Source organism: Melanostigma gelatinosum (assembly GCF_949748355.1).
Source record: "Melanostigma gelatinosum genome assembly, chromosome: 7".
NCBI classification, from domain to species: Eukaryota; Metazoa; Chordata; class Actinopteri; order Perciformes; family Zoarcidae; genus Melanostigma; species Melanostigma gelatinosum.
The window spans coordinates 9147757-9169144 of NC_136640.1; the positions used below are offsets into that span (position 1 = coordinate 9147757).

At 42.2% G+C, this 21388-nt stretch overlaps 1 protein-coding gene across 3 annotated transcripts; it reads left to right on the forward strand.

The window, feature by feature from the left end:
* porb (P450 (cytochrome) oxidoreductase b) lies at nucleotides 1-20416 on the forward strand. 3 transcript variants are annotated; one of them, XM_079271493.1, is made up of 16 exons: nucleotides 1-30; nucleotides 2127-2314; nucleotides 11463-11511; nucleotides 12399-12527; nucleotides 13006-13158; nucleotides 14392-14516; nucleotides 14726-14815; nucleotides 15426-15524; nucleotides 15787-15903; nucleotides 16029-16147; nucleotides 16550-16731; nucleotides 16898-17047; nucleotides 17241-17508; nucleotides 17908-18053; nucleotides 18456-18541; nucleotides 18987-20416. In XM_079271493.1, the coding sequence occupies exons 2-16, from the start codon at nucleotides 2136-2138 to the stop codon at nucleotides 19129-19131; spliced, it is 2037 nt and encodes a 678-aa protein (XP_079127619.1). In that variant the 5' UTR covers nucleotides 1-30; nucleotides 2127-2135; the 3' UTR covers nucleotides 19132-20416. The 3 variants fall into 3 exon arrangements, with proteins under 3 accessions (XP_079127619.1, XP_079127620.1, XP_079127621.1); XM_079271494.1 differs by lacking the exons at nucleotides 1-30; nucleotides 2127-2314 and adding an exon at nucleotides 9021-9334; XM_079271495.1 differs by lacking the exons at nucleotides 1-30; nucleotides 2127-2314 and adding an exon at nucleotides 9021-9262.
* Nucleotides 20417-21388: the final 972 nt, after the last annotated feature.

Consider the following 21388-nt stretch of genomic DNA (forward strand, 5'->3'; position numbering starts at 1 on the left):
GCGAGCCTGACACAAAGAGGGGAGGCGAAGGTAAGCACTGCACCAAACTCACCAATCGTAGTGATTCTGCATCGATTTTAGTCCGTGGCAGTCTGTGGGGACTACACGGCAGCGTGAATATATTTACACCTAAACTAGAAACTTAATCTGCACTTCCTGTTTGTCAGTGGAACAGTATCTAAAGAGAAGCGCTGACTCCTTGTTCCGAAAACTCTCCTTGGAGCAAGTTGTTTCCCAATCTTTGCTCATACATGTTTTACACAACACTTGTTAGTCTCCTCATCGAGCTGTCATGATGTTCACATGTTCACAGTGTATGTTTTCAGTCCAGGCAGTAGTCAGGGCCCTATGTCTCTCTACCGCTGGTTATCTTATTAAACTAACGTTACCTCGTTTTACTTCACCGCCGTCGTTATTTTTCTAAACTAGCAAAATCGGATATTCCTCAATTTAAAGAAGTTAAAGCAGGTGTCTACATTGCACGTGCAACTTTCCTGCACGCTTCGGGAAACCGGTGCCTCTTACGTGATTGTTGAGTGTTTCATAATAATTAGCTGAAAGCAGAAGAAGAGCAAAGGGGGACTTGTTAGGATGAACTCTTGTGAACCTCGTCAATGTCTGATTTCATTGGTCATTCAAACCTCCCAATAGTAACAGCTACTGAAATATACAGTATACACACTGTGTTTCAGGGTTTGTGTGTCTATACCCGGGACACTGCTTGTTATCCTTCACCACTGTGTTTAACTTGAGACAGGAGGTGCTAATTGCCTCTGTGGGGAGATCACTGTGTAAAGTAGTCAACATACTCTACCACAACAGAGAATGATACTATTTAAATGATTCATGCATATTATTTTGTGTGTTTGTGGCCATTACTGTAACTCCCGGATGATCAGACTTATTTTTAGTACAATATGTATTCGATCCTCGTTGATAGAATCGTGGTGGACAAAATACACTCTTTCAGTAGAATACAATGCAATTCAAATGCACCACAAGTAGTTAAGGTTCTGTTCCTTGTTACATTCCAGCTGTGGACTCTTGTTGTATGTCTAATGTCTCTCTCCTTCTTCTGTACGGCCTCTATACTGTCCCATAATAACAGCAGCACTCCCAAATCTAGATTATAATTGGTTTAAAGAAAAACAAACAAGACGCAGTGTTTTTTTCCCTCCTATACCAGAATGATAAAGTGTGTAGCCAGACCTTTCTTTGTGGAGATAGTTTTAGCTCTGCGAGCCCTGGCAGGTTTATTTTACAACTGTAAGATGTTCCTTTTAGTACATATCTTGGTCTTTGATAACCAAATTGAAGCGATCATGACTCAAATGTTAAGTTATTTGGGCCTATGAAAACAAATATGAACATCAGCCAATGTATTGTTGTCAGACTTTAAAAAAAATTTATATCTGCCTTTAAAATCCAATATTGGTCAGGCTATACTGTAGACATGATAAAGGGCACAATGAGAGGCTATTACAAAACTAGCGAGTACAAACCCGACATTAATCTGACAATAGTATCACATACCGGTATCGCAGTAACTTCTGTACCTACTTGGCACCTCAGTGCGTCATAGATGAAGTGGTTTGCTTAATACGTCGGTAATAAGTCAAGCAGTTAGCAAGCCAGTGCTGTATTGAGCGAGTGTGTTCTGAGTTCACGGCTGTGTCGATCAAACTGTCATCTAGTTGCGGACTCGCCGGCCTACAGGAATCGGGAGAAACCCAGATCTCATTGTTTGCACTCCTTGAACCAAGTTGAAACTTGAGAGCTCTGAACACGATGTGGTTTTTGTGCTCCGTGTGTAAAGAGCTGCTGTCGTGGATGCATGACAAGAAAGTCATTTTGTGTCGAAAGCAGTGGGTTACGATGTTAGTGTGTACAGAGCCGATTGTCCAATAATGCATGCACGAAAGCCATCATTGTAGAGTATGGCATGTGGAATACTGCTCACATATGTTAGCAATCATATGGTTCTGTGCAGCATTTTAACCCGTTTTATGCCAGAGCCCCCAGTTTGTTGAACGGACACTGATTTTAGAATGCAGATCGTTTAATTACAGCTGTCTTAGTCATGATAACATAATGGTTCTGACGCCGTTTGTCCCGTCCCTCTGTAGAGGGTCAACATGACAGACATGGACGCCGAGACCGCCGCCCACACCGAGCCCATGGCTGATGAAGAGGAGCCTCTTTTCAGCAACCTGGACCTCTTCCTCTTCTCCCTGATCGTCGCCTTTGTTGTTTACTGGTTAATGTCCCGCAAAAAGCCTGAGCCCATCCCCGAATTCAAGAAGCTCGACACGCCGTGAGTATCCATCACAGTATACCATTGGTTTCATAATACATAAATAAATAAAAGTAGAATAAATTGAAGCCCTTAAACTAAGAGGAAGAGCGTGTCTTTTAGATCATGCTTTATTTATTTTATGGATTATGTCGTTTTAACAGATTCTGATCACTTGGTTGGTTCGGAGTTTGATCAATCCTAGTTTTGATTCATGAAATATTTTCTATTATATCATCATCATAATACATTCCATTATTATCACAAAATATGTTGCTAAATGACTTTTGTTGGGCCAAACTCTGAAGTTGTGTGTGTGTGTGTGTGTGTGTGTGTGTGTGTGTGTGTGTGTGTGTGTGTGTGTGTGTGTGTGTGTGTGTGTGTGTGTGTGTGTGTGTGTGTGTGTGTGTGTGTGTGTGTGTGTGTGTGTGTGTGTGTGTGGTCAGTGATCTGCTTGTCTTATTTCATTCCAGCAGTCTAGTTTAGGTCAGTCTGGATCTAGTTGACACTACATGGACCCTAAAGACAGTGTGTGAGAGTGCACGGGTTCAAGCTTGTAAATGTTCCACTAGTAGCGACCTTTGTTTCGCTCTCCTTGCTCTTTGTCAACATCTCTGTTACTTGACGTACCTGATCTCCCTCTCGCTCTGACGCGGGTGCCTGTTCCCTTCACGCATAACCAGGGCTGTCACACGTTGAGGATGAAACTCACCCCAACGTGGAGGAGGCCAGACCACACGTGTGTCCAGCTGCTTCGTGCAGTTCACACGCTGCAATTATAACTCTACCAAAACTGGTTTACAGTTAAAAGGATTTAATCACACTGATACAAGTACGATTACAGTTAAACATTGGAGTACATACTCTTATGAAATATTACAATATTAACCCACTTTGGAAAAAACTACCTCTGGTCCCAGGACACAGCCGTCCCAGGGAACCACACGCTAGACACACTCTGTCTCCCCTACATGATAACGGAAATAATTGATATCTTCTGGGTCCAGGCTACAAGGCTAATGACACCAATGACTCTCTCCAGGAAAAGTCGGGGCCCTGTATGCAGCTAGCCGCTTCAATTCCTGTCCTGCAAGTTTATAGAAAAAGAAAGGTGAGGCTGCGAAGAAACAATAGTTAACATGCTAACTTATCAAACTTAGCATACATTCCTCGTCAGCCTGTCCAAATAAATTGGGCAAAGAAAGCTTTAACCACATTAAACTTAGCTTTATTAAATGTCAGGTCTGTGTCAGGAAAAACATTTTTAATCAATGATTTTATTGTTGGGCACAAACTGGACATTTTGTTTTTAACTGAAACTTGGTTAAATCAAGATAACAGTGCAGCTGTTCTTATTGAATCAACACCTCCCAAATTCAGTTTCATGAGCGAAACAAGAGCGCATAAGAAAGGAGGTGGAGTTGCTATTTTATTTAATGATTATCTTCAATGCAAGCAGATGTCCTTTGGTCATTTTAGTTCTTTTGAATATGTGGCTCTGAATTCCACTCAAGCTTTATTCCTAAACATTTACAGACCACCTAAATACTGTGCAACCTTCTTTGATGAGTTTACTGAACTGCTGTCTGTAATCTGTATTGATTTTGACTGTGTTGTTATTGTTGGTGATTTTAATATCCATGTTGATAATCCCCAGGACAGAGAGTCTATAGAACTATGTGGTGTCCTTGATAACTATGATCTGACTCAGCATGTGACAGGACCCACCCACAACAAGGGGCACACTCTGGACCTAATCATCACCAAAGGTGTAAACATTTCCAAGGTTGCTGTGACTGATGTTGCACTCTGATCATTTCTGTGTTTTCTTTGAGAGTGCAATCTCCTTGCACACAAATGTCCAAACCAAGGTTGTGACAAAGCGTTACATCTCTGAAAACACCAGTGAACTATTTATTCAGAAGTTCTCCGCCACACCAGCCCTCTCTTGCCTCTCAGTCAATGAGCTTGTAGATGGCTTCAATTTTAAAGTAAAAAATATTATTGATGCCATTGCACCCACTAAAGCAGCGGTTCCCAAACTTTTTAGGCCACGCACCCCCTTCTACATCCCGACCGGGTTCGCGCACCCCCCCCCCCCCCTTAATATATATTAAAAAAAAAAGAAGCAACAGAGCCTTTTAAGCCTTCATAGCCGCATAAGAATCGGACCAATGAGAGAACAGTTTGCTCGCGCGTGGCATTTGTTTACAAGATTTAGTCCGCTGTTAAATGTTGCAGTGTGAACACAAACCGAACAAAGGAGCAACTGCAACAAAGCAAACGAACTGAAGGTGTGAAAACGCCCTGAAACACTGCAACAAAGTTTCAATAACTTTCAGTGACACAAGGCGTCACTTTTAAAGAGCAATACGGATGCGAGCACACACGCACAGGCTCAGAGGCAGATTATCACATTTAATTTACAATTAATGACCGACTAATGCAGCCAGGATGTCTTCGGACAAAGCATCGATGCGGCGCGACACAGTGTTGTTGGACACCGGGATCATGTCCAACTTTTTTGCTTCTTTCTCCCCAATCATACATTCCACCATCTCTCTGGCAGCTGGCAAGCTCACGTCTTCGGCGATTGTGTGCGGTAGCCCCTTTCTCGCTATTCTGTAACCAGATATGAAGCCCGTAGTGCGTCATTGTTGACCCAACACATGAATGAGACTCCAGTTGTTTTTGGCTGTTTTGTAACTCCTCCAATTTCGATATAAACAATGTAAGGGGCTTTTGACTTGCACTGGCATGCTTGGTGTTCAGGTGGCGACGTAAATAAGAGCTTCAGACTGTTAGCCAGAACCTCACTGCACACCACGCACTGTGGCTTTGGGGAATCTGCGTTGGCAATCCAAGTGAAGCCCAGACACAGATACTTTTCATCATATTTCCTCTTTTTTTCCCAGTCTGATGCTCACTCTCGTTTCCTCTTTTTCACCTTGACTCCGCGATGGGCCGATGTGCTCCCGATTTGTCTGTGCTATCCCTTCCTCCTTTTCGGTCTCCTCCGTCTCATCTTCCTCTGACTCTGGCTCGATTTCTTCTCCCGGTCTCTCCCCAACGCACCTCTCCGTTCCCCTCGCCTCCGATTCCTCTCTCTCTCTCTCTGTCCCTCTCCTCTTTTACGACTGATAGCTTCAGATGTCCCACCTGACAGTTTTTAAATTCAAATTACATTTTTTTTTTATATTTAATATTATTACACCATCAGACCGCCATTGCACTTTTCCTCTCGCGCACCCCCCAGAGGCAGGTGCTACACTACAAAGTGAAGGTTGTCTCGGGTAAGCAAAGATCTCCTTGGAGAAATGCTACGCTGGTCAAAATAGAGAAACGAGAGTGTCGGAAAGCTGAGCGCAGGTGGCGAAAAACTAATCTCCAGGTTCACTGTGACATCTATAAAGAGAGACTTCGCAATTATAATTTGGAACTTAGAAATGCAAGGCAGTCATTCTTCTCTGACATCATAACCAAAAACAAGAACAATACACGCGCCTTATTTGCTACCGTCGACAGGCTAACAAACCCTCCAGTGTCGGTAGCTGCTGAGCTCCAATCCACCTGGGCATGCAATCAATTTGCCTCCTTTTTTACTGACAAAATTAAGAAAATTAGACAAGCAGTCAGTGCCTCCACACCAACCACAGGATATGTGTTGTCCCGATCTCTGAATAACATCCATTCAAATATCATGACACAATTTCATTCAATCGACCGTAGAAGCCTAGAAGACATTATACAACATCTGAAGTCATCCTCCTGCTGCTTGGATATTCTACCAACACACTTTTTCAAAAATATTTCAAACTGCATGACCACTGATCTCTTACATATTGTAAACACATCCCTTCTCTCAGGTGTCTTCCCACAAGCCCTAAAAACTGCAGTTATTAAACCGCTCCTAAAGAAGGCTAGTTTAGACTCCGCAACGATGAAAAATTATAGGCCAATATCAAACCTCCCATTTTTAAGTAAAATAATTGAAAAAGCGGTTTTCCAACAGCTGACCAACTTCTTGGCCGTAAATAACTGCTTTGATGTTTTCCAGTCAGGCTTTCGACAGCACCACAGTACTGAAACTGCTCTTGTTAAGGTTTTCAACGACATCCACTTAAACATAGACAATGGCAGAAGTTCAGTCTTAGTGTTACTGGATCTCAGTGCTGCATTCGACACGGTCGACCATGCCATACTCCTAGAAAGACTAAACATCTGGGTGGGACTCTCTGGCACAGCACTTAACTGGTTTGAATCCTACTTGAAGGACCGAGAATACTTTGTGTCTGTGGCTGATTACACATCAGAGCTGACTAAAATTACATGTGGTGTTCCCCAAGGTTCAATACTGGGGCCTCTTCTGTTCAACATCTACATGCTTCCACTAGCTCAGATTATGGAAAGCAACAAAGTGTGTTATCATAATTATGCAGACGACACACAAATCTACATAACTATGTCACCAGGGGACTATAATCCCATACAAGGGCTGGGTAACTGCATTGAACAAATCAACAACTGGATGTGCCAGAATTTTCTTCAATTAAACAAAGATAAAACAGAAGTAATTGTTTTTGGTACCAAGGATGAACAATTGAAAATCACCGCTCAGCTTCAGTCACTGATGTTAAAACCCACAAACCAAGCCAGAAATCTAGGTGTAGTTATGGATTCAGACCTCAACCTGAACAGCCATATCAAGACAATTACAAAATCAGCCTACTATCACCTGAAGAATATATCAAGGATTAGAGGATTTATGTCTCAACAGGATTTGGAAAAACTTGTCCACGCATTTATCTTCAGCAGACTGGACTACTGTAATGGTGTGTTTACAGGTCTCTGTAAAAAAGTCCGTCAGAAAGCTGCAGCTGATTCAGAACGCTGCAGCTCGAGTCCTCACTAAGACCAGGAGGGTGGATCATATCAGCCCAGTTCTGATGTCTTTGCACTGGCTTCCTGTCCAACAAAGAATTGACTTTAAAATCCTACTGTTGGTTTACAAAGCACTGAATGGTTTAGGGCCAAAATACATCTCTGATCTGCTGCTACCTTACGAACCATCCCGACCCCTCAGGTCGTCTGGGACCGGTCTACTATCTGTTCCCAGAGTCAGAACTAAACATGGAGAAGCAGCGTTCAGTTTTTCTGCTCCACATATCTGGAACAAAGTCCCAGAAAGCTGCAGGTCTGCTGAGACCCTCAGCTCATTTAAATCAAGATTGAAGACTTTTCTGTTTGCTGCTGCCTTTAATTGAACCACATTGAATTAATATATTAATCAATTTCCTGCATTTCTGCATTTTACTACTGTATTTTATTTCTTACACTGTTCTTAATTGCTGTTAAATCTCCTTTTCTTTTGCCTTATGTTTTGATGCTTTTAATGGTTTTAAAAGGACTGCACAATATATCGCCATTTCCTCCGGGACCGAGTTCGTGCAAGGCGTACACTATAAAACGCAGATCGGCAGAGATCTTTTCCAGACGTGGTTTGTGTGCGAGTAATTGCAGAATTGCGGCAGTGTATGGTTGATTGCGTGCAGCGCAATGTCTCAGAGAGACATCGATTCAAATTTAGAAAGTGTACAATATATCGCCATTTCCTCCGGGACCGAGTTCGTGCAAGGCGTACACTATAAAACGCAGATCGGCAGAGATCTTTTCCAGACGTGGTTTGTGTGCGAGTAATTGCAGAATTGCGGCAGTGTATGGTTGATTGCGTGCAGCGTAATGTCTCAGGGAGACATCGATTATTGTTTCAATGTATGTTTTAAATCTCCTTTACTTTTTACTACTGAATTTTATTTCTTACACTGTTTCTTTAATTGTTTTTAAATCTCCTTTTCTTTTGCCTTATGTTTTGATGCTTTTAATGGTTTTATGTGAAGCACTTTGAATTACCTTGTTGTTGAAATGTGCTATACAAATAAACTTGCCTTGCCTTGTTGAAGGCGGGAATACAGGAAGAGAACACGGAGCTGGTCTCCCCTCCCCTTAAAGGGAGCAGTGATTACCTAACCGTTATGAAGGGGGCGTAGTCTTTCCTGTGCTTTTGTTTTTGGCCCCCGAACCCATTTTGAAAGTTCCCTGGAGAGCGAACGAGGAGGGCGAGCCAAGCTGCGTTTGTGAGTCCTCCTCAAAGGTGGAAAGTTGAGGCAAAAGACAAGCAACCCTTTCTTTGCCCTGAGTTGCTTTTTTTTTTTTCATTCTTCTTTCCCCCCTCTCCTGTTTTGTGTGTGTGTGTGTGTGTGTGTGGCTCTGCCATTGGTGAAAGGCCATGTCACAAATAGAATCCTTTTATGATAAATGAGGTTGCCATAGCAATGACATTCCCCTCTCTCCTCCAGTGAGATGAGGGTGGGGGATACTTCAGAAAATCTCTCATTCCCCCCCCTCCCTCTCCCCCCTCTCCCCTCCTTCAATGGTCCACGGAGAGAGTTGCTCTGATAACCGGCCAAATACTCGGAATGGATCTTGAAGACTTTTTCGTTCCCAACACCTTTCAGACCGGAGAGGAAAGGGGGCGGGGATGAGGAGGGAAGGCATTTTCAGCCCCGAGAGTGTTTCATTGTGTGTGTGTGTGTGTGTGTGTGTTTTTGTGTGTGTCAAAAGTGTGTGTAGGTCTGCAGCTCGGCTACGTTTTATGGGAAAGTCAGTTTCCCACCATTGTGTCCTCAGCGGTTGCCAGACACTGACGGGGCTTGTCGGGCTGTGCGTGTGGAGTTGTGTGTGTGTGCAGAACAGACGCTGCTGGTTTCAGAGAGCAGCACAGGAAGAGGCAGAGTTCAGATTGTGTTGGAGCCTCTGAGGGTGAAGGCTAAGCAGCTCTTCTGAACCTGCGAGTGTCCGGGCTGCGCTTTCTGGACTGTTTTGTTATTTTTCCCCTCCTGTGGTTTTGGAGCGTTGACGTCCTGCTTTTTGATTTTGAGCGTGGCGGTTCCCGGCGTGGCCTTGCCGGTGGTGAGCTACAGGGCTGCATGCCATGGGCTGTGTCTTCTCCCTGCCAGAGGACAGGAGAGATGCTGCTGAGAGGTGAGTGAAGCGTTTGATTCGCTGCTCCTGCCACCAGCTATTGTTTAGCGTGATGGCGCAGATCACAGGAGGGCGTGTACGTTTTTGATTGACACCTTGTAAGCGATTTGTTAAGTGTGCAACTCGTGGCTTGTTTCCAGATGTAGCTCTCCACAGTGTAATTTACTTGTTTCTAGCACAGACTGGCAAGAAGAAGACAATGTTCCCAGTGAGTTATGTAAAAGATAGTCATCAAATCTGTTTTACTCCAAACATAATCGGATTATTGGGTCTTCGTTTTTTTCCCTTCTTTTCCACAAGCTCCTCAAACGCTGTGCAGTCGGTTACTGTTGTGTTGCACATTTTCAGGCTTGTCTAATTCTGCTGGGGTCAGATTGCAAAATGAAGAACATGTCATTGGTTGTAGTGAGATTACCTCCACGTTTGAGTGTTTGCAGATTAAGACTGAATTTACTCGCCGTGCTTGTTTGAAAAAGGTTTCACTTCCTGGATGGAGGAATGAATGATACGTTTATTCTGACCGCACATACATATGATGAGCTCTGAACTGTTTGGACTAACCTGTAGATTGTTCAAACAATAATAATGAAAACCACTAATGCATTAGTAGGAAAAGGTGTTCAAGATTATGAGGCCATGTGCGTGTTATCAGAGCCGAACTGACAGTTTCAGCAGAATACTTTATTTCTGGTTTTAGAAATCCTGACATTAAAAACGTATGATATGCAAAGCCAGCTTTGTTTACTTCAAATAATGTTATAATATTGATGAGGATGCAACTAGTTCCACGTCAACTATGATTTGTTTTTGTGTCTGTCAGAATGTTGCGTGCTTTTTCCTGTGTATTCCTCCCATTAAGACTTTGTACGCTAGTGGGATTAAGAGATGACACTAAACAGAGTAACCCAACTTTTTATAGTATGATGATAATGATTGTCCATGTCCCACAATATCATTAAATATTAGTTTTTATTGAGAGTTACACAGATGGAGAAATCAATCCAAAAGGCCCATCTTTTGCTGTATGCACGTCTTCTTTAATTTTCCACAAACTCTAGATGCTTTGCATTTGTTGACATATTGTTAAGATACTGAAGTTTGTGAGCTCTCGTTACTATTTTCCTGATGATGCTCAGACGATCCTCCCTCTGCGGTGTCTGTGGGGCGGATTAGGCTGAAGCTCTCAGCTGATGACCTCTCAGAAAGAGCCCGCTAAAGCTCTCAGGAATGCTTCAGCTTGGGGGCAAAGGCCTGTTTTAAATTGTAATCTGGAATTTACGCCTCGCTTCAGAGTGCAGCCTGTATTAACCACTGGGGCCCATATTGATGGCGCGTTGGGCATCATGCCTGCTGCTAAAACACACTAAGTCCATTTGCAACCTAAAGAACCCACAGAAAAGAGGTGTGCAGAGGTCACATATCGCAAATACATTCATTATTTATATATCGCGCAGCTTTTAAGGCTCTCCTACAGCTTTGTTGCTCTCAGATGTGGAACATCTGGAAACATATTCTACCGCTGCTTGTAGTTATGTGTAGCCGTATTATTCCTTTTTTCGGTGCCGACAGAATTGCAGCTGGACCTTTGATGCTGAATGAAGCAGCGTTGCCTTTTATTCGGCTCAATAATAGATTTTGCTTCCTGCGTGCCTTTCTTTTATTCACGCAGTGTGTGTGTGTGTGTGTGCACATGTTGTTTTGATCTGTTTCCGTCCGTTAATTACTCCCTGGATGAACCTTAACCTAGACTCTGAATTTCCGTGAGGTGTAGCTGGTAGTAACGACGTATCAACCGCTTCACACTTTGATGTGCTAATGTTTCTGGTATGCTTAGTGTACACACAGTCAGTGTGACTCATGCTTGTACGGTTGCTGAGTCGCTGCTCTGCTACTCCCTGTCGTTGTAAGAATAACACTTAAGTTGAGCTTAATTAAACCATGTTTACATTAACGAGTAGGATTTGTGGGTCGCGGTTTGGAAACGCAACATTTGAGATAGCCCCTCCCGTTTATTGTCCCACAACTGATTGTGAACATGGTTATTGCTGGTAGGTAGAAGTTGTCTTTGTGTTTTTTTTAGCCTCGTCATTACTTTAATAACAAGTCAAACCTGTTTTTCTTTCCCCAGAGCACCCACAACAAGAGACACCAGTTTCATTGAGAAAATGAAGAAAACAGTGAGTGATGTTGCCTCGGCCGTCCCATCACTTCTGCTTCAGTTGTGTTCCATGTCTCATGTGTCCATCAGAGAGTTGGTCTCCAGAAGTTACTCAGGGTTTTAAAAGTAGACTGTGAGCCATTTGGACTTGAAAATGTTTAACTTTAAATAGTATTGAGGCCCTTCACTGGGTGTTGATCAACCGCAGTAGTTTTCCCCAGTAAAGACCTGTTGATGGGTGGGTTTTAGTAAGTTTAACCTCTTCCTGCTCAGTGGAGGAAGAATATAATGCTAACTTCATTTATTTGATCACTTATACGATGACTGTAATGGTCTCCTCTGCTTCTGTGATAATACTGTGTGCAGTTCTAGATTTAGAAACTTTAGATGCTTCACAGTTTACAAGCCAGCCTTGAGAAAATACTTTGGTTTTGACTCATGTGGTTTTTGCAGCAAATAGTTCAGATACCATGGTAATGGTCCGCAGTGCCCTTTAATTTAGTCTCTGTTCTTTGTTATGAATTATCATGGCAACACTGTAGGCAAGGAAAAGTATTTCAGGATTCTTACAAATGCATGCACAAGATGTACGTCAGAGAAATGTCTTTTTTCTCTTTGTGTTTGAAATTAAGTTATTTCGTCTTTTTATGCAGTTTGGGTTGTGCTAAAATCATCTCCCTGTCACTCCACACGGCAATGCAGCATTTCAGGATGTGGGAGAAAGTACATTTAAAACACGTATTTAGGTAAATTACAAAAGAAATTCTGTATCTGTTGTGGCCGCACATGGTTTGTGCTTCATAACGTCACGGACGAGAGAGAGAAGGGTCGGCTTCTTATCGTAGTTGTGGGAGAACGCTGTTACACGACCCGAGCAAATGCAAGTAAATGTCCATGTGTGACCAGGGCAAGAACATCATCGTGTTCTACGGCTCCCAGACGGGCACAGGGGAGGAGTTCGCTAACAGACTGTCCAAAGATGCTCAGCGCTACGGCATGAAAGGAATGGCTGCCGATCCAGAGGAGTATGAAATGGTAATTTGCATCACACTCAGACTTCGGATTTTTAAAATGAACAGAGGTCTTTCTGTGTTACTTTGGCAAAGCAAGCGTTAAACCTCATAACACACAAAACGTGGCAGATTGTAACCGAGCCAAATAAGAGCTTATAATGATGCCAGAGCAGAGTGATCTTCTGATTACTCATTCACGCTGCGGTACTCAAACATGTCCAGGCAAGTGAGTCCAAAGAGCGTGTGCTCGGATCATGATGAACAAGTTATTTCAGTCACAATTATTCAAAGTGCAAAAAATGATGACGTCGTGCGTCATCCAAGAATGTGCGGCAACGCTGCTTTGAGAACCAGGATGGGCGTAGAAGACATACTTTGATTTGTTCGTCATTTGTAATGACTTGTTTGCTGACAGGGCAGCTCTTGCAAACAAACGTCCTTCAAATGATTCGTTCTTCAGAGCTCACTGCCTCTGATTGTTATGTCTCATTGTGTTCCAGGGGGAGCTGTCCCGTCTGTCTGAAATTAAAAACGCCCTCGCCATATTTTGCATGGCCACTTATGGTGAAGGAGACCCAACCGATAACGCCCAGGACCTCTATGACTGGCTGCAGGAAAACGAGGACGAAGATCTCTCCGGACTAACCTACACAGTGAGTCTTCATGCTCAGATTATGTCTTTTGAATACTTTACAAGCTCACAAGAACTCTGAGAGTTGTCATAAAATGTGATTGTATAGGAATTATGTTGTTGTTAGTGGTGCGTAAATGTGATGGCATTAGGTTAAACCTTTAATAAGCACAACACGCACCACAAAGGGGACAGTAGCATGCATGATGCCAGTGACCGTACAAACATTGTGTTACACTCTGTTCTGCAGCTCACACTTATTTGAACTGTCGGTTAACCCATCCTTTTAGTTTCTCCTCAATTTATCGTTTGGTCCATACGTCATCAGAACACGGGGAAAAATGCCCGTCACAATATCCTCGAGCCCAGTGCCCCAAATCAAACCGACCCAATCAAACAAAATATTTCATTTACAGTGATTCAGGACCAGAAGTCATTTATTGCTCACAACTGAGAAGCCATTCAACATGTGGCATTACAAATCACTGAACTATTAACAGTTTGCTGTGACAGTTGCTGATGAATGGTCTATTGATTGACTTAATGTGTTTACTCATTTTTAAATCATGAGTTCAGTTGATGTAATAGACTTATGAGTGACCACGTTTTTCAATGTGCACATTTACTGAACAGCTTCCGTTTAGCTCCCGACCAAACCCCCTGCACTGTAGTAATGCAAATGATTTCCCCTTTGATGTTTTCTTAGAGGTACTGTTATGTGTCAGTTTGGACCCCAACCCATTTATTTAGTGAGTCACGCTATGTTAGTTTGCCTCGCTGACGTACAGGCTCCACTAGCATGAGCTGGCTCGGCCTTTGTGTGAAAGAAAGGCCTTTGTGTTGTCTGAGTGTATTGAGATCCCCATTAGCTACAGCTTTGCAGCAGCTATTCTTGTTGTCTGTGCGTGTCATTGTGTCATTGTTGGGGTGCAGAGCCGCTGGCCTCATTCTAGTGAAGAACTTGACTGTGGGAAATTCACCGTCGCGTCCTTCCTGCTGTATTTCATCTATTGTCTCCGGTCTGTGTTAGAGCCACGACATGCATTACAGTCACAGAGATCGTTCGGGGTCTCTTGTCAGACAATATTCAGTATGGCACGTTGTTTTCATTCTGTATTTAAGTAGAGTTAATTGCCTGACTGCAACTTGATAAACATTCACGTGCTCTTCCATTTTCAGATGCACTCTTTGTTTGCTTTAAGATTAAGCCAAGTGCGCACTGATGGTTTGTCTCTGTGCCCTGTTCTGTCTCCAGGTATTTGCTTTGGGCAACAAGACGTATGAACACTACAACGCAATGGGAAAATACGTTGACAAGAGGCTGGAGGAACTTGGGGCAAAGCGCATCTTTGACCTCGGTTTAGGAGACGATGATGGCAAGTAAGTGCCAAAAAGGAAATGATGACTAAACATTTCTGAGTGTAAAGGTGTTCGGTGCAGCACACATAACGGGCTGTGGACCTGTAAGTACACGGTAGTCTTGTGTATGTGAAATGTACACGTTAATATCTAAAGAGGAAGTCTACTTCGTTGAATAAAGTTGTATTTCGATGTCTTTCTCTGCTGACTGGCCTGGTTTTGTCTTTCAGTCTGGAAGAGGACTTTGTTTCATGGAGAGAGCAGTTCTGGCCAGCCGTCTGTGAACACTTTGGAGTTGAAGCCTTGGGAGATGATTCAAGGTTCATTCAGACATTTTCACCATTTCAAGTTTTTCTTCTTTTCACTTATCATATTTTGTACCATATTCGGTACCATAAACCTTTTTCTTTATCAGCTCTTTCTGTACCGTCTTAAAGCCGGGAACATTAAACAGATGATGACAGGGCACTAACTTATGTGCTCTGAAGTAAATGTTGCATGATATATTGCTTCTTTTGATAAAAGTTAGTTTGCACATAGGGTCTATTTTATCAGATAAGGTAGCAGGTGATCTGCACCGTGATTACCAAATGTGACTCAACAGATCAGCTTCATATGGTTTTAACGTTGTACTCCACGTTGTACTCCACCCAAAGTCTTTTTGTTTGGTCTTTTTTTAAACATCCATATCTTGACTAAGACTGATTATATAACAGGACATGTCCGATTCATGATTAACCCCACCCATCTGTATGTGAACTGAACAAATGCCAAGAATATTTGTTAAAAAGAACAAGTTTGTCATCTTTATATCATTTATTTTTCAATTTAATTTCACTAGGAATCAAACAGATTTCAGTATGCGTGTATGTATGTTTGTATGTATGTGTGCAGCGTCTGAAGACACTGAAACGTTGTTTTCCCTCACAGCATTCGGCAGTACGAGCTGAAGGAGCACACAGACCTCAACATGAACAAAGTGTACTCGGGAGAGATCGGTCGCCTGAAGAGTTTTGAGGTCCAAAAGCCGTAAGTACTCAAGCAAAGATGCTGCTCACCACCAGAACTCATTCATCATGAAAGTCCTTTGTGCTCAGTCACTGCTCACATTTCACCCACATGTTTGAAACCAAGTTTACCAGAGTTCACTTTCGAAGAAATCTGGCTTTCTGCCCCCGAGTGGACACTGGAGATCTTTTCTTTTTTAGATGTTACGTCTCTCTTGTGATCTCTATGTTCAACCCTTTTGAAAGTGCCTTTTTACATATAAGAGTTTCTCTTTTATTTACAGGCCCTATGATTCGAAAAACCCATTCCTGGCCGCAGTCACGGTCAACCGCAGACTCCACAAAGCCGGCAATAGACATCTTATGCACCTGGAACTAGACATAACGGGCTCCAAGATCCGGTGAGAACGCTTGGATGTGTCTGTAGCTAACTCCCCTTTTGACTAAATGAAGAAAAAAAAAAAAGCTCATGATTAATTTATGAATACAGGTCAAAGTCTGAATTTGTCACCCTCTGTGATTTCAGATATGAGTCGGGAGACCACGTTGCCGTTTTCCCCACAAATGACTCTGCATTGGTGAACAAGCTGGGACAAGTCCTTGGAGTGGACCTTGATGCGGTTATCTCTCTTAACAACCTTGATGGTATGGCATTGAAAGCCTGAAGCACGTTGACTTTACTGACTCGTCCCTGAAACCCTCTCACGGAAACCTCCCTCGATATCTAGACTTGCAGCAGATGCATTGTGTGGAGTTATATTACTGCAGTAGAGCGTTATTGCTGTAATATAAGTTGTTGACTTTTGTTGTGAATTACATTCATTTCCTGTCGTCGTGAAGGTTATCAAATGTACTTGTCGTGGCATAATTTATAGTTAATAGCTTGAGTCCTTGAGCAAGACACTTAACCCCAAAATTGCTCCCGTAGCTGTGCCTACGGTGTAGAAATGTGATAGAATCTGAATTGTAATGTTGTATTTATAGATTTTAAAGCTTTTGTTAAACATTTATGTTGTAAAAAAAACAATTTGTTTATTTATTTTGCAGAGGAGTCCAACAAGAAGCACCCTTTCCCGTGCCCCACCTCCTACCGCACAGCCCTCACTCACTACCTGGACATCACAAACTCCCCTCGCACCAACGTCCTCTACGAGCTGGCACAGTACGCCTCCGACCCCAAAGACCAGGAGAACATGCGCAAGATGGCCTCTTCCTCACCCGAGGGCAAGGTCAGTGCCAGGTGGAAACGATGAATTGGTGTTGGAATAATGTTATTATCTAGTTGATGTTCTGGAAACACATCTGCAGTCACATCTCATCTCTGTATGTTATTGATGCCCCTTTCCCACCTCTTATGCTTCATGTTGTTGTCTTTCTGTTGCCGTGTCTCTGCAGGCTCTCTACCAGAATTGGGTGTTGGGCGCCAGTAGAAACATCCTAGCTATCCTGGAGGATATGCCTTCTTTGAAGCCTCCCATTGACCACATGTGTGAGCTGCTGCCCCGTCTCCAGGCTCGCTATTATTCTATTGCCTCCTCCTCAAAGGTAATTCTCTGGTAAATCACCCATGACAGGCCGAGTTCTATCCTTTTAACTTTTGTCACAAATTTGTTCTTTTACAAATGTTTTTTTGTTGTTGTTGATAAGAGTGTTTGCAGCAAAGAAGCAAAAAAAAAAGTTCTGCTCAGATCTCAGAATTAAAGCAGAGGGCTGTTGGTAACTCTACCGCGTTCTGTAGGTTCACCCCAACAGCATCCACGTCTGCGCCGTGGTGGTGGAGTACGAGACCCCGACTGGCCGCGTCAGCAAGGGAGTTGCCACCAACTGGCTGAAGAACAAACTGGTCACTAACAACGGCCACAAGTCCACCGTTCCCATGTTCATCCGCAAGTCTCAGTTCCGCCTGCCCTTCAAGACCACCAACCCAGTGATCATGATCGGCCCTGGGACAGGAATCGCTCCCTTCATGGGCTTCATCCAAGAGAGGGCCTGGCTCAAACGACAAGGTATTTATGTTGTTGTTTGTCTGACCTTTTTCACAACGGTATGTCCCCACAAGTATAGAACGATGAGGGCAAAGACCTCCACATACGTTTGTGTCATTTCTGTCCTTGTGTACGCGACACTGCCCACACAAGTATTTGAATAAGCATTTAAGGGTACGGTTAATAAATGCAAGTAATCAGTACTTTAATAACCTTAATTCGGTTGTTGGCATTCTGGGTTACTCTGAACACAGACCTGTTAGTTAAGTAGGAATTGTAAGACTGCTTCTAAATCATCATAAATGTGTGCGCAGTCCGGTCTGAGAATTACTTGAAAATGTATATTTTTTTAAAAACCTCAGTGGAAGAGCCTGAATTGAATAAATGTCACGCATATAACAACCTTTGTTTTGTTTACAGGAAAGGAGGTTGGCGAGACGGTGATGTACTTCGGCTGCAGACATAAGAACGAGGATTATATCTACCAGGAGGAGCTGGAGGACGCAGAGAAGAATGGAGTTCTAACACAGCTCAATGTGGCCTTCTCCAGAGACCAGGAGCAAAAGGTACGGCCGTCTGCCTCGCCGTTGTCAGTGTCGTTACACTGATAGACACAGCAGAGCGGCGGCTAAGTGCAGCCAAACTGAAAGTTGTGAATAGTTTAACTTTGGGTGGAGTCCTGGGACATGTTGAGCTACGTTTCAAAGTTCTTCTTGCCTGAAACACGTAAAAAACATACATGTTTTTTAAGTAACTGAACACCGTTTTGGTGAATAACAAATTCAGACACTTGTGAAATAATGACTTGAATTACAAATGTACTGTAGTCTGTGTAGGCATGTCACAATATACTGGTATTGACCATAACTGTGATATATATTCCACACACATATCCGTGTGTGTGAAACTTTTCGACCATGTGATGCACATGTGAACAATGTTTCCTCTTTCCATTTTTCAAAATAAAGGTGTACGTGCAGCATCTAATGAAGAGAAATACGGAGCACCTCTGGAAGCTGATTCACTCAGACAACGCTCATATCTACGTCTGCGGGTAAGTAACGCATTTGACCAGCAAAAGATTTACATTAAATAACATGCATTCAAAAAGACTGAACTTTCACATTATTGTGTTTGTGTTTTAAAATGATTCTGAATTGAGTAGAATTTGGTACACTGATAATTTGTGACCATGTGATATAAAGGAATGTATACAGGAGGTTAAACAAATGCTGAAATATGGAAACACATTCTCTTTGGCACCTCCTAGTGGAAGAGTGAGAATTAGTTTATACTGCCATCATTCTAGAATCAATAGCAAATAACTTCCACTATGTTTTGAGATGAACATCTTTGCTGGCTAGTGGCTAATGATCACATTTTTTATTTAAAGGGATAAATCCTCCAGTAGATGGACAAAGAAATATATAATATGGAAAATGACACTTAAACAAAGACGTCCCGACATCTAAAGCGATCTCTTTTGATTCTTGATTTAGGGATGCAAAGAACATGGCTCATGATGTGCAGGCGGTCCTCTACGAGATAGGAGAAGAACTGGGAGGCATGACGCGCACACAGGCCACAGATTACATCAAGAAACTGATGACCAAGGGACGCTACTCGCAAGATATCTGGAGTTAAAGAACTTTAGACTCAGCCTCACTACTCAAAGTGGTGTTTCAAAAAAAATGTTTTATTGTGCGTCTTGTTTTATCAGGACTGAATATATAAACATTACACATGTGTTCACCACTCTGGTTCATGAGAGCTACAGGTAGCAGAAGATCATGAGGCAAACACTACCTCGGCAGCTTTCGTTGGTGAACACACTCTGCAAATTCAATCTGTATTTCATAAAGGGTACGACATAATGTGTGTGCGTGCTGCGGTCCTCACTTGAGCCGTGGTCGCACACCCAACAACGGTTAACCTGTCTGCAGCAAACAGTCATCCTCATTTCAGATTTTATTTTTTATTAAATTCAGTTTTATATTCATGAGTCAATCGAAGCAGCTTTATAACTTTATAAGCAGCTGATGACCACTCGGAGTGCTACGGGTACTCGCTGCGCCCCCAGCTCTTGGTCTACACAATATGATTCCACTGAGAACAATATTTACTTTGAAAATGTCGAAAGCTCATTCAGTTTACCATCTTGCGATATTTGTAACGTTCATCGAATTGATTAACGGATTATAGACGTAGCGCCACAGCAAATGACATCGGATCATGCGTGTGTCTTAAGTGAATATACGAAGCATTGTGTGTTTCCTGGTGCAGTGTGAAGGGTGCTGTGTTCAGTTTCTCTCAGATGATCTTTTAACACTTTAGAATGTCCTTAAAATGCATTCAATCTTCTAGACAAGATGTATAAATTGTAATCACTAGTATGCATTTATCTTTTGACAAGGGATTTTGCCTGTTATGCATACGTTGCTGTTCATTTTATCAGTCGGAGTAACTTCAAGAGGCACAAACATGCTTTTTATTTCCCATTATAGCAGGCATTTAATCATGATGCTAATTAATCTATGTATCTTGTAATATTTGTCAAATGTTTAAATGTTGTGCTTTAAACCAGATCTGGCCTCCCAAATGGCGGTTGTTTGTTTGATATGCATCCGACAGCAGAGGAGTATGAAATGGGATTGTATTGTGGCAGTAACACTTGGATATATGACAACCACCTCTGCTCGAGTTGTTAAATGTATTTTTTTGTTTTATCTTGTCCAATCACATATGCACCACTACATGGAGAAGTTGACCAGACATATCAAAAGATTTGGTGTGTCTCGCCACATCTGTCAGTCAGTCCTTTTTTTGTGAATATGGGGAGTTTTGAGGAGCCAACCAGTTGAAGAGCAGCCTGTGCCTTTTTACCTTTGTCTTATGTATTTAGTTAGCAATTAAACCCTGATGCTTCACTGCCTTTTTAACAGTTTGTATTTCTTCCATGCTTACAGTCAGTTGTCATTCCTCTTTATAATGTATTAGTTTGATTTTATCAAGGCATGCATATTTTTGTGCATAAAATTAGAATAATTTGTTGGGTCAGTGACTTTTTTTTTGTGACTCAAAAAGGTTTAACTTCATGAATATATTTACCTCCTTTAGCCATTTGTTGTCAGACGGCTCCCGTCACATTAATGCTCTCGTTCTAGTAATGTTGAGAGATTAAACTTACACAGGGCAGCAGTGAGTTTATGTTTTGATTATGTTGTAATCGTGAGTGACTTAACGTTACCAACAGCAGCCCGTTTCAAGACGTGTGATTGCCTTTATGTTTACGTTATCTCAACAAAATCTGTTCTAAGGACTGATGTGATAAATCCTGTTCTGGGTTTCAAAAAGTCACTTTCGCTTAGTTAATGAATTATACAATCTATTAGTGAAAAACTTAGATTTAGAGAACGGCAGACTAGTTGCACATGACTCCTACGACAGGTCGAGATTGTGTTTGCATCGAGACGAAGTTCAAATTAAGAGAAAATAAGTGAATGGGACAATTCCTCCCAAATCACTATGAATCAAATCAGTCACTATGAGCCACTTAAGAACAAATCTGTTTGTACGATTGGTTCTTGCATGAGGCACGTTGTCCATAAAGACAGACTTTACAGTACAATCAATACGTGTCCATAAACCTTTCATAGCAAGAACAGCAAAATGTGGAACTAATATAGCAAGAAGAGCACAGGTGGAACTACTATTGCTAATGATGACTGATTACGTTTCAATTAAATGTCCTTGGAGCTGAAGGAAGTATGCACAATGACTTTCATTCTGCCTTGTAGCTACATTTAATATTTATCAATGTTAATTGTGGGCTAACATTTAACCAATATGCTCCTTAATCCCTTTATTGTTATTGTGTATTTTGGAGTGAGCTTTGTTTAAG